Genomic DNA, 13034 nt, shown 5'->3' with positions numbered 1-13034 from the left:
GTGTGTGTGTGTGTGTGTGTGTTTTTTTAGGGTTTCGCCACCACTTTTTAGCTGTTTCTAGGGTTTTGTCGCTAGCTTGTAGGGTTTCAAAAAAGTTGTTTTGCTGTTTATAGAGTTCCGTCAATGTTTTTTTTGTTTATTAAAGTTTCGAAACTGTTTTATCATTGTTTTCAGGGTTTCGTCGCTGCTTGTTGCTATCTTTTAGCATTTTGAAACTGTTTTTTAATGTTTTTTAGGGTTTCGCCAATGTTTTTTTGCTGTTTATTAAAGTTTTGAAACTGTTTTTATGTTGTTTTTTAGAGTTTCGTCAATGTTTTTTTTGCTGTTTATTAAAGTTTCGAAACTGTTTTATCGTTGTTTTTAGGGTTTGGTCACTATTTGTTGCTGTCTTTTTTTTAAATTGTTTTTTGCTGTTTTTTAGGGTTTCGCCACTCTTTTTTCTACTTTTAAGGGTTTAAAATTTCTTTTTTGCTATTTTTTTAGGTTTTGTCGCTGATTTTCTCTATTTTTAAGGTTTCACAAGCATTTCTTGTTGTTTATAGGGTTCTCTTGTGTTTTTTTTTTGTTTTAGACTCTCACTCTCTCTCTCTCTCTCTCTCTCTCTCTCTCTCTCTCTCTCATGGGAAGCATCGGAGAAGTGTCAATGGCTTCCCGCACATGTAAGAATACGCATCCCTCACCAACCACCCACAAAGCCTGCTGCATACGGACGGGGACGGCCCGGAAAGAGGATGTCGACAATAAAGAAGGAAATGAGAGAATGGAGAAATTAAGTGGGAAAGTGGAGGAAGAAGAGGAGCACTATTCTTCAAAGATGGACTGAAGAAAGAGATGGCATGAATAGGAGGATCGCTTCACTCGAGGAGAAAGTGGTCATCCAAGATTCCATCATCCGAAATCTACAAGGGGAGCTTCTTTAAGCCAAAAGTGTGTGGCCTCAATGGGCTCTCCTGCATAAGAAAGTTACCTAGTCTATTGTGACACTGGTGGAGCTTGCAAGAATTCCATAAACCTAGGATTCTACACCAACCGGGAAAACACAATCACGACAGCAACCAATTGTGTCCTGAACACATCCTCGTCTAGTTGCCCACTCATAAACCCTTGAACTTGTGGAGCATTCACATCAACAAAAGGCACAGAAAAAGGTGGTCGTGAACCCTCGCCAACCTCAAACATTGGAGGAGGAACAGCCTGTTTGTCTTGTGAAGAGGAACCCTCTTCCCTGGTGTCATTCGCTCTATCATCCATAGTGCAATTCCACGTTCTTGTGCTTTGTGTCTTTGCCTAAAACCAACCAAGGCTCACTTCTTGAGGAAAAAGTGATTTTTTCCTGCATCGAAACCATGAAACCGGTCCCTAGGACAGTAGACTTTGGCTTTCACCCGATCTTTAAACTGTTACTTTACGACACAAAGGAACTTCACAAATAAACCTATGACTCACTCGGAATTACACTTCAAACAAACCACGGCTTGGCAGCTCGCGCGCTTCCAAGCAGACAACGACGGGTATTTCTTTATTCTTAGAACACTTGAGAAAAACCTGTAAACTTCTACAAGCTGCCCCACTTTTATCGAGCTGAAATTCCCCTACTCTAACCTAATTTCGACAGCATCACCACGGTATAAGTCTCCACGAACAAAATCTCGAGTAAACAATGACTTTCTACGCACTTTAGAGCACTTTACAAAACCTTGCGAGAAATTTCAGCACGCTGAAATCTCTGTTTTTGGCCTGCAATTTACACCAGAACAGATGTTTGGTGATTCCCTAGCTTCCCCGAAGCTCCTACGACCTGTAGGCATCAAACTGACCAAAACCCTAAACCTGCAAAAAAATTACAGCAAGCTGTAATTCTCTGTTTTGCGCTCCGAGTCACATGCCAATCACTCCTGTGGGTAGCCCTCGAGCTCCCGCACATGTAGGGTCACTTGCCCTTCGAATTATACGAGATTCCTTGCGGGAAATCTCTCTAAATTGTCATGTACAAGCACCCAAGGCTTTCCTGAGACTCCCCTGGCATTACGTTGCAGTTTAGGTGCGAAACCCTAAACCTGCAGAAAAACACAGCAGGCTGTAATTTTCTATTTCGCAACACTTTGAGCGGAGCAAAACGTTTGATGAGCATGAGAGAGGCGACGAAGAGTTCTCCCCACCAAGAGATTTTTCCGACCCTCCCCCTTCGCCATCTACGCCACGAGTTGTACCAACTTCCATGGAAGCGATGGTCAAGTCAATGTTGGACATGATGGCCCAACAACAAGAAGCGAATCGCGCGCGCGAAGAAAGAAACGAAAGAATTGCCATACAACAAGAAGCGAATCCCATTGCCTTGGAACACGAGCACGATGAACGAGAAGAAAGAAAAGCACAAAGACAAGAGGAAGCTGAAGCAAGACGAGCGGCCTTGGAGGCCGATCGGGAGGCTCAAAGAGAAGCAAGACGAGCAACATTGGAGGCCGAGCGTGAGGCTCAACGAGACCTCCGCACTCAAGGATTGGTTCGACAAGTACTTGCCTCGAAGTTCGAACCAACCAAAGATCGTGGGAGTTCCTCACGTGCCGCAAGCCACGATGCAAACTCCAACAATCCAGTCACAGAAAAGTTGACTTTCAGTAAGTATGATGGTAAGATGGATGCTATGGTTATTCATTCTTGGTTGCATCAATTTAATGCTTAATTTACGACAACTAAGAACACAGGGAATAGCAAGGTTTTGACGGCAACTATGTACCTTGCCGGTGATGCCATCAATTTTGGTACCACGCATGGCAAGAGGCACAGTTAGCCGCGCACCTAGAGGAAGCCGACGAACTCACGCCCCTTTCCTTCAATTGGGCTGATTTCCAAGACAAGCTTAAGGCGCGGTTTATGCCACCTCAGTACCTCGCACGATTGAAGGACGATTGGCGCGCTCTCAAGCAAAATGGTATGCCAGTTATGTCTTTTTCTAATCGCGTTTTGCAGCTAGGTACCCAATTACGCAAGTCGGATGATGAACGCAAAGAGGCATTTCTTTATGGATTAGACGAGTATACCAAGTACGATGTCGAGGTGCTCGATCCCATCGATCTCAACAAGGCGGTAGCGGTTGCTCTCGTCCAATCCATAAAGAGGCATTTCTTTATGGATTGGACGAGTATACCAAGTACGATGTCGAGGTGCTCGATCCCATCGATCTCAACAAGGCGGTAGCGGTTGCTCTCGCACAGGAGATGAAGCACAACAAAGGAAAGCCTAAGGAGAACAAGACTTCCACAAGTACCTCGCAGACTTCTCAAAACGGTAAGAACGGTAAGAATGGTAAGAATGGTAACTCTTCTAACCAATTTTCCAACACTCTCTATGAAAAGAATTCTTCCAATGAACCTAAGGGTAAGGCTAACACAATTGCTAAACCTAAGCTCACTCCATATGAAAAGGTAGCACAAGGAATTGTAGGAGGATACATCACGTCGGAAGAGCAAAGCACTTATTCTAAGGAAGGTCGTTGTTTTCATTGTCACATTAAGGGTCACATAAAAAGAACATGTCCTAAGCTTGAGTCGAATGAATCTAAAGAACCCACAGAACCCACTTCCCTCTGTCAATGCAATTACTTGTCAATGCAATTACTGATAACACGAGTGTGACCCAAGTTTCTCTTGACCCTCCCATTGATGATTCTCTCATTAAATGTTATGGTCATATGTCGAGGCAACGTTTTGTCATATTGTTTGACCCAAGTAGTATGCATGATGTCATCAGTCCCTCTCTTGTTGAGAGAGCCCGCCTAGAAGTTAGTCAGAAATCTCCTCTCAAGGTCTCTGGCTTTCTTCCCGGTATGGACACTCTCATCACGCAAGAGTGTTTTGATGTGTTGTTTTCAATTCAACAAGCTACTTTCCGTAGAAGATTTTTTGTCTCTCCTCTCTCAGAATGTGATATGATTTTGGGCATTCGATGGTTTCGTGATCTTAACCCTTCATAAAGTCATAAAGCAGAATATCGTCAGCACATCAGTATCCCTTCGGTTTCCTTTCCAACTCTATTCTGGAGCGAGTATCTCTTTGCCATGTTCTATTTCAATAAGTCGGTCGTTCTCATTCTTGTGCCTTTTTGGGACACCGCAGATATATGTCCTTGTTCCCCGCAGTCAAAGCACTTTCCAGTTTTGAGGTATTCAGCTTTCTCTTCCTCTGTTAGTCGGGAACGTGTATCTTTCTTTCCTCTTCTTCTGTCATCATTCGTCAAATCTTGTTCAGTCCTTGGTGTCAAAAATTGATCTGATGGATAAGTCAAGTTACCTTAATGCATAGCAAACCCTTGCTTAGCATGTCCCATCAATTGCTGTATGGACTCAGATTCCTAAAATAAGTAGTAATCTCGAATCTCTTTGGAAAGTCCACAATAAAATCGCTCGATTTGTTGCTTAAAAAAAGATGAGGCAAGTAGAAAAACATCTCAAAATCTCTCGCAATAAAGATGTAACAGACTTGGACACTCCAACTCAAGATTCTACCGCGACACGATAGGAATTCACTTCAAAACAGTTCAAAGTTCACAAATTGATTCGACACAGCCCGACGGAGTTCCGTGCCTAGAGATATTGGCCCCAAAGACTGGCGCCCCTTTCGGTATTTCTTTTTGTATTAATTTGTTGCACAAAGTACACGGAGTGGTTGGGTCTCACTCTCAGACTCTTCGTCCAGATGCTCTGAGAAGTAGAAGCCCAAGCCACACTTATAAAGAGTTACAAGGGATGCCAAAAGCAGAGCCCCAAAAGCTTTCAAAAAAAATAAAGCAAGTTCCTCTCACAAGCCCTCTTGGGGAATTAAAGCAACTCCCAAAAAGACGAGTGTAGGAAATTTTCAGCCCATGCGTAGAATAAAGCAGGAATTTTCGTACGTTGCTGCCACGTCAACATTTTGCAAAACGCGCCGTAAATTCTGGAACTGTTCGTAAGACAATGCAACGTCAGCATTCAGCAGAAAATTGTACTAGACACGACACCTCTGGTACTTGTGCAAAGACGAGAGTCACATCACTGCACATGACATCACAGGACATCACATGACAATCAATCACAGAAACATTCATTCCAAATCTCAAACCATGACAACCAACAACGTATTTAGTAACCACATCTAGATCCATTCCGAACCTCACTGATGTCAGATTAACTAATCCCATATTGCGATCATGACTATAGAGATTTTCGACTCAAGCACCGTCATGTGCAAGTAGTCATTCAACTCAAGCACTGTCGTGTGAGAGAATCATTCGCCTCAAGCACTATCGTGTGCGAGAATTCTTTTCCGGGGATCCCAATCCATCACTAAGTGCATAATGAACACAGTGGTCCAGTCATTCATTCCATTGAATCAGTCGTGATTCATGATTCAGGTTCATTCGGGAGTTGTCACAGCTCCAAAATCATGGTCTCATTCTTAATTCTGCTCTTTGTCCAGAATTAACAGATTCTTTCATAAAACATTGATTTTATTCAAAATTTAAAATCATCTTCCAGACTTATAGCAAAATAATGCTAGTTCTACCATTATTTTCTATCTAAAATCTTTCTGGAACAAGTATCACCTCGTCCTACTATCCTTTCAATCTGCTAGTCATCCTGATTCGTGTGCCTATTTGGGGCATCGTGTAGCGATATGTCCCTGTTCTCCACATTCAAAGCACTTTCCTGCTTTGAAAAATTCATCTCTTTGGTCTTTTGTCAGTGAAGGTCTTTTGTCAGTGAAGGTTGTCTCTCTCTTCATCGATTGTTTCTGCTATGGCTTGTTGAAGGTTCATCTGATGGGTAAGTCAAGTTACTCGAATATATAGCAAATCCCCACTTTGCATGTCCCATCAATTGTTGCATAGACTCGGACTTCCTCTCAAGACAGTAGTCTCGAGATTCTTTGGGAAGTCCACAACAAAACCGCTCAATCTACTCCTTAAAACTGACCTTCTTAAAGGATGAAACAGCTAGAAAAGTTTCCCAAAATCTCACAATAAGAATGCAAAGACTCTATCTTGATCATCTGAATATGGTTCCAATCAGTAATCACGTCTCGTTAATATTCTTGTGTGAGTTTGTCTAGTCAACAAGTCTAACTAGTTTGGTCTAGCTCGTCGAGTACAATTGGCCTTCGTCTCCCCTAGTTTCGCTTGGTCTAGTCTGAGTCGAGTTTGATACAAGGCAATCTAGCTGGTCAAGAGCAGTTGGCCTTCGTTTCCCCACCTGGTCTAGTCTGAGTGAAGTTTAGCTGGTCAGGCAAACTCTAGCCCAGTGGTTTTAGAGTTAAAAGGGTGAGTTTGTTGCTACTACATGACACATACAAGGCAGTCTAAAGATCGACAAAGCCCACTATTGAGCCCTCTCAAGTACTACCACAGAAAGTGCCAAGCAGAAGTCCACCACTAACCCTACCCTCCCAAAACCAGTTCTTCACCTCCCAGGTCACCTTCCTCAGTACACTTCCCACCAACTGTGTTATAGCAAGCTCTTAAGCAACAGGCTCCTGAGCAGGTGGCCACGGAAGAGCTAACAAGCGTTCTTGCTAAGGTAAACATAAAGTTTCCGACTTTCAAAGGACTCTCCATAGAGGATGCCGACGACCTTGCTAGGAGATTTGTATCCCTCTACGGGGGTCGTGGCCTCAACAGAGAAGACGCCTACCTACTGCTTGTTCCGTCAACCTTGGATGACTTAGGAGACAAATGGTACAGTCAGTTTGCCAAGAACCGCTTTACTACTTGGGCAACACTAAGGCGACAGTTTTGTGAAGCTTTCAACCCAGGTGACTTTCAAGAGAAGGTTTAGGATGAGTTGGCAAACCTAGTGCTCTAACCGAATGAGACTTTTGCAGAACTCATGTCAACAACAAAGCCACTAGTCGCCAAGCTTCCCCAGCAACCAAGAGAATTCATGGTTAAGAAGCAGATGGAGAAGGCTCTTCCCAAGATTTCTCAGCAAAAACTCCGAGAGAGTCTCCGACTTGAAGCCACCCTGGAGGATTTTGTCGCTGCTGCTACTAGGACAGAAGGGGCAAGGAAGCTATTCAACGACCCTTCTCAGGTAGAGACTACCTCTGTACTCTTGGAAAGTCTATCTGACCCCTTGATTTCTTTACGCAAGGAGCTAGAAGCACCGAAGTTACAAAAAGCCCTTCAAGAGGAGCGATCCTTCTCTCTTCGACGAGAGAAGCCCCCACATCAAGAGGCTTTGGACCTAATCAAGCGGGAGCTAGAAGAGCTCAGGGCTCAACGGGAGTCTAAAGCTGCGGTCTGGTGTAGCTCATATCGCTCTCCACGGCATTCTCCACACGAATGCCCCCTTCGGGCTTATTGCCACCTCTAGACATGAAGATAAGGATTGCTACTACCTAAAGGGATTGCGGCACCTACAACAGAGCCTTGCTCCTACTCTTCAACAAGGGTGGACACCCGCATCTAACATGGTACATGCCACCTTTTCTGATTACACCGGCTATGCAAGGTATGCATAGCACTTTTCCATCTCAAAGCTTTCATCATGCTATGCTCCCTCTGCCCCTCAGAGCTTCCACATATCGGCATCCACCTCCATGCAGCAGGAGCAAAGACCACCTCGTCCCCCGACTCGACCATCCAACCGGCCTATTTTGTGCCATAGATATTGAAAATATGGGCATTACCAAAGCAAATGCCCCCTACCAAAGGGTCTCTATTGAGGCTAAAGATCACTACAGTAAGGATTGACCAAAACAACGCGCATCCACGTCTTCAAGCCCAAGTCAAAGCCCACCTCAATTCTCATTTCCCAAAATCAATCTGATAGCAGTTAACACCCCCCCTCAATTGTCACCTTCTACTCATGTGGTGGCTCCTTCGGACCGGTTCCTACAGGTAGACGAGCCCATTTGGTGTCCTCACTCGGGCCAAGAGGACAGCCCTTGGTCCCACAGGTTCAAATCTCCTACCCATTATCTCACCAATGATACCCCTCCTCAAGTAGCTCCCCCAACAGTTGACAAGCTATGTCCTCGTGCCAAATCTCTGCTCTTCGATATTGATGGGGCTTTCTTAGTAGCAGTAGCTAACCTACAGCAGATCAAGGTACCAGAGAAGTCTAAAGTACAAAAAGAGAAGCCTACAGAAAAGAATATATTGTTTCCAACAAGTGTCACTCTTACGACATGCTTCGGCTAGATGCGAGTTTTCGAAGTAACACCCTTGCCATTATTCACAATGACTTTGGCCAACCATAGGTGAAACGAACATGCGAAGAGGATCTCCCGGCTACAAGACCTCCAATTAGCATCCGACGAACCACCCAACCGTAGGCAGCATCCGGTAGCACCCCCAAGCTTGGGCCAGTATCCAAGGACATAGGCATGTACCTCTGAGACCGAGTGTCCCATACCACCCGGCCTCGCCTCTTTGCCTCGCACACTCCTAGCCTCACTGGCTAACCACTGGCACTCTACCAATGGATGTTGATAACTGCAAACGAAGCCTTGGCCTCCCTTTCGTAAAAGTGACCGGCCACACTGGCTGGGTTCACACTACGTTCGCCCGAACACCAAACGCCCATCCCAACGGTATCTTAGACCAAATGCCCTCTCCTATAAGCGGGACATAGTATACTTCCCCCTTAAGAACCATTAATGTCCTCATTAATAAAGTGGGGATTCCAAGCTTTCAAAGCTCTAACTAATTCCCAAGTAGCTAACCTTTCAGATTGATGATTCCCAAGTAGCCAACCTTTACAATTGACCCTTCCATTTAGTTAAAAGTACTCATCATAAGCTTTTTTGGCACGAATGACGAGTACGATGATCTAGAACAGCCTCTGGTTCTCAAGGAATATACTCGGTTTGCATATCTTGCCATACATTTTCCTAAATAGGCACAACAATGTCGCCTTCGCCTAACTTTTCTTTAAGGCGGCTGACATGAAACACTAGATGCACACTAACATCCAAGGGAAGAGCCAATTTATAGACAACTTGGCCAATTTTCTTTGTGATCAAAAATGAACCACAAAATCTAGTTGAAAGCTTATATGCTTTCCAGTTCACATAGTCTTGAAATCCTTGGGTATCTTCCCATTGTCCCACCTCTAGAGTCCTTGGAGGTCTCTTTTGGTTAGCATAAGTGGTAACTTGATCACGAGTTGTCCTTATACTATGGCATTGTAGGCGTACACTAGTGTCAGAGGATCGTTTCGGAGTCGAGCCAGATCGGTGTCGAGGTGTCCGCCGGATCGGAGGCCAGATCGTGTCTTTCAATGCATCTTATGCAGCCTACTCGGACAAAGTTTTGCCTCCAAATGATGTTAATAAAGTCTCTCTTTTCTTTCTTTCTCTCTCTCTCTCACACACAAATTTTGTGGCTACATGACTTCAAATCTTCATTATCCTTTCTTTCTCTCTCGCTGACACATCCATGATGTCAAGCCGTGACTCCTCAAACCTTCGCTAGCCTTTGTCCTCCCTAAAAATTTTCCACAAAGATGGCGTGCATGGTCCACTTGTTCATTCCAAAACCTGTCAAACCCAGCCCGTGTCCTTCTCTTAGTCATACATGAGTAAGGATGTTGTGTGCAACTTGCTCTCCTACGGAGAGCTTTCTTCACCCAAGACCTTGTGGTTAGCGCAAAGAATCACTTAGCATTAATGATGTTCACTCATGGCTGACATCTTGCTAATTGGGGCCTGAGACTTAAATCACCAAACAGCAATAAGCCTATGTGAACCGGATCTGCATCACAAGGAGTCAAGAGGGATATCAGAGAGTTACTCAGCCACTTAGCATTAATGATGCTCACTCATGGCTGACATCTTGCTAATTGGAGCCTGAGACTTAAATCACCACAAAGATGGCATGCATGGTCCATTTGTTCATTCCAAAACCTGTCAAAACCCAGCCCTTGGCCTTCTCTTAGTCATACATGAGTAAGGATGTTGTGTGCAACTTGCTCCCCTACAGATAGCTCTCTTCACCCAAAGCCTTTGTGGTTAGCGCAACGAATCACTTAGCATTAATGATGTTCACTCACGGCTGACATCTCGCTAATTGGAGCCTGAGATTTGAATCACCAAACAGTAATAAGCCTATGTGAACCGGATCTACATCACAAGGAGTCAAGAGGGATATCAGAGAGTTACTCAGCCACACTCCACTAACTGCCACAAGCATAACCACAACCATTGATGATACAGTTGCAACAACATAAATTGGAACATTCTTGAATGGCTTTAACACTCCAACCATGCCAATTGCAAATAGTGGTCTGACCAATGTCACTCCAAATAAACATCAATACCTTTCACAAGCATGCTTTATTCTCGTCAGATGGGGCTGAGCTGCTTCCAGGACTTCCCACAGCATTGCGTAATCATCTTCTGGTCTAACTGACCCTGCCCTAGCTACTAGGTCGCGAACATGACCATGCAAAGGTAAAACAACAAAATCAGCTCCCAAAAATCTTTGGACAGCCTTTGCTTTGGCAGGAGACTCGACTACAACCACTATTTGAGCTGTATCGACTTTTTTGGGCTCTGAGCTAATTGAGGAGAAAATCCTGCTCTGATGCTTCAACGCAAACCCATTGGAGACCTATGGGCATTTCAAGCAAAAACAGAGCCATGAGTAACAATGTAATAAGAACAACCAGAAAGGTGGAAAAACTCCGCACCTTATCTAGATCAAGCTTTGAGTACAAAGCACGCGGGAAAATTCCCCTACAGCTAATGTTTACAGGATCTTTCCATGTATTTTGTATTATTCCTTGAGCTGCATAATGCATGAGATACAGGTTCAATGGATGAGGGGAGTAATGTGATACTGATGGGTGCAGTGGAGATGTCACTGACGCAGAAGAATTTGAGGAATCAATGAGAGTGGTTGTTGGCACTCTAAACTTAGCCACAAACACCTCGGTCATATGGTACTTCTTTTTGCAGGGAAAACTTCCAGGCCTTGTATAAGCTGCCCTTGACAATCTCCCATAGCAACTAGGTAACATGGACGTTGCTGCCCCGTGATGTGGTTATTCGTCAAGCTCCAAGGGTATGAACATAATACGTCTACCTGCTTTTCTTCGGCGCCAGAGGTAACCCATCTTCCTGCTTGTCGTCAACACTGATTTTCACAATGGTTCACGTCGCGAAAGGTTGCCATGGACGCAGTTAGAACACGTTACGTTAAGCCCTAAATGCAAGATATATGACGATGGAAACGGAAACACCACATCAATCAACGAAGTGAAAGGGTCACGATGTCTTTCTGAAACAGTAAGAAAGTGATAAAATCATCGGAAATTTAGTGTTCGGCCCATGAACCAATTGAAATTCAAAACTAGTTGGTTGCAAACCATGGTAAAGGGAAGAAAAACCGGTGAAATATGTGAGAAAATAGTTCAACAATCATGTAAATTTTAAATTTTTGCTAGTATTTCCAGATTGCTTCTTAGGGAGGAGGAAACTTAGCCAATGGCTGCTTAATAAAAGGGACTTTCTCAAATATTGACTAGAATTAAGTTACAGAATACAAGAAAAGTCAAACCATGTGAGGATGTAAAATGAAATGTGAAATAAAAAGAACTCCATAATATATGCGTGCATGTGTGTGAGTGTGTATTTAAATGTGTGTGTGTGTGTGTGTATCTATAGAATTTACTAGAATTATGCAAGGTGAAGCTTCACTTTAACATTCTCAAACAATAGAATGCAATAAAAGTCAAGACATGTGAGATGTGAAATGAAAGGTGAAATAAAAAGATCCATTTACTATTTTATAATTGAAATAACATTTAAGGTAAGCCTCAATCATCACTGAAAACATTGAAAGTATGCCTAACCCAACGCCCCTCTAAGGCTTTTTTAGAACGCCAAAAAGAGTGAAACTCATGGTAGCCTTACTATCAAGTGGCCAAAGGCCGTCTAAATGATAAATGGATCCATTTGTTTTGTTTGCATTGCTCCTTTCAAATGTATTTGTTTCGTTTTTTAAGGTGTCTCTACACACTGAGGAGACAAGCTCCAACTAGGTTAGCTTTTACTTATTCAAGTAATCTTTTACTAGCATCCATGGTCTTGCTCTTTCATATCCATTTTTACAAAAGCCATTGATAAGTTGCTTCATATCTTGGGCTTCATCTTGTGTGTTGTTATTTCGAAAGAGGATAGGTTTACTTTGTATCAGTAATACTTTAGGGGCCTAGATAGGTGGCATGTTGCCACCTCTGTGGATATATTGTGCATGTTTGCAAGGGAATTTATTATCCTTTAGGCCTCATTACTAGCCAGTTCTAAATTGAGAATGAGGCATCCCTTCTAACTATAGGAAACATGAGAGGACATATCCTATTTTCAAGTAGAAAATAGTTTGCCATTTGATTATTCTATCATGTGGATATCATGTGAAGGGGCCTAGGGTATTCATTAGTAATGATAAGGGGATGTGACCTATGTGCATGAAATTCCACTTTTTTACCCCTAACTTTGGGGCAATTCTTTGTAATATGTTCTTTTTCTTCCTTGTAAAAGTCCCCTCCCTTACTCTCACATGTTACTATATGGTAACCCTTATTGAATCCCCCAAGTAACCGTGCTCCCAGCTTTACATTATCAAGCTTGTAGATGTAGTCAAATTCCAAAGAAGGTTTAAATTACCCCAAAAGGGGGAGACAAGCTAGCCCCATGAGTATGCCATTGGTTTGTTTGAAGATCTTTCCTTGGCATTGGACGATCATTGTATTGATGAACAAGGTGTTGACTAAAATGATGTCTTTTACATTGAAAGATAGTCCAGATTTGAGTTGTGAAGGGGCATATTCAAAGGCTTTAGAATTGATTTATTAATGTGATTAGTCCCTTTTGATGAGGGATGTCTTCACAACATTTCTTAATGTCTATACAGCAAAAAAAGGGCATAGGTGGAGAAATTTAGTATGCATTCATATAGTAGATCAACGATCCACCAATATTTAATGTGTTGTGGAATAGCATAGCTTTCCTCTTTAGTCTTGTGGCTTTGTTTTTAAGTTGGGTATGGATGGTTTT

At 43.1% G+C, this 13034-nt stretch overlaps 1 protein-coding gene across 2 annotated transcripts in view; it reads right to left on the bottom strand.

The window, feature by feature from the left end:
- LOC147451986 (uncharacterized) overlaps positions 1–11230 on the bottom strand; it is a 94370-nt gene extending 83140 nt beyond the window's left edge. Inside the window, exons 1-2 of one of the 2 annotated variants that reach the window (XM_086517832.1) lie at positions 10667–11230; positions 10295–10587 (exon numbers count right to left, since the gene is read on the bottom strand). In XM_086517832.1, the coding sequence (XP_086373958.1) occupies positions 10295–10587; positions 10667–10996 (623 nt within the window). In that variant the 5' untranslated portion in view covers positions 10997–11230. The remainder of the gene's footprint in view (positions 1–10294; positions 10588–10666) is intronic. The other variant, XM_086517831.1, reaches the window with a different exon arrangement.
- Between the last annotated feature and the right edge of the window lie 1804 nt (positions 11231–13034).

This window comes from Adiantum capillus-veneris, chromosome 8 (assembly GCF_014529385.1).
Source record: "Adiantum capillus-veneris isolate H3 chromosome 8, ASM1452938v2, whole genome shotgun sequence".
NCBI lineage: Eukaryota > Viridiplantae > Streptophyta > Polypodiopsida > Polypodiales > Pteridaceae > Adiantum > Adiantum capillus-veneris.
The sequence above is the reverse complement of the archived record's forward strand: the minus strand, read 5'-3'. Positions and strand labels throughout refer to the sequence as shown.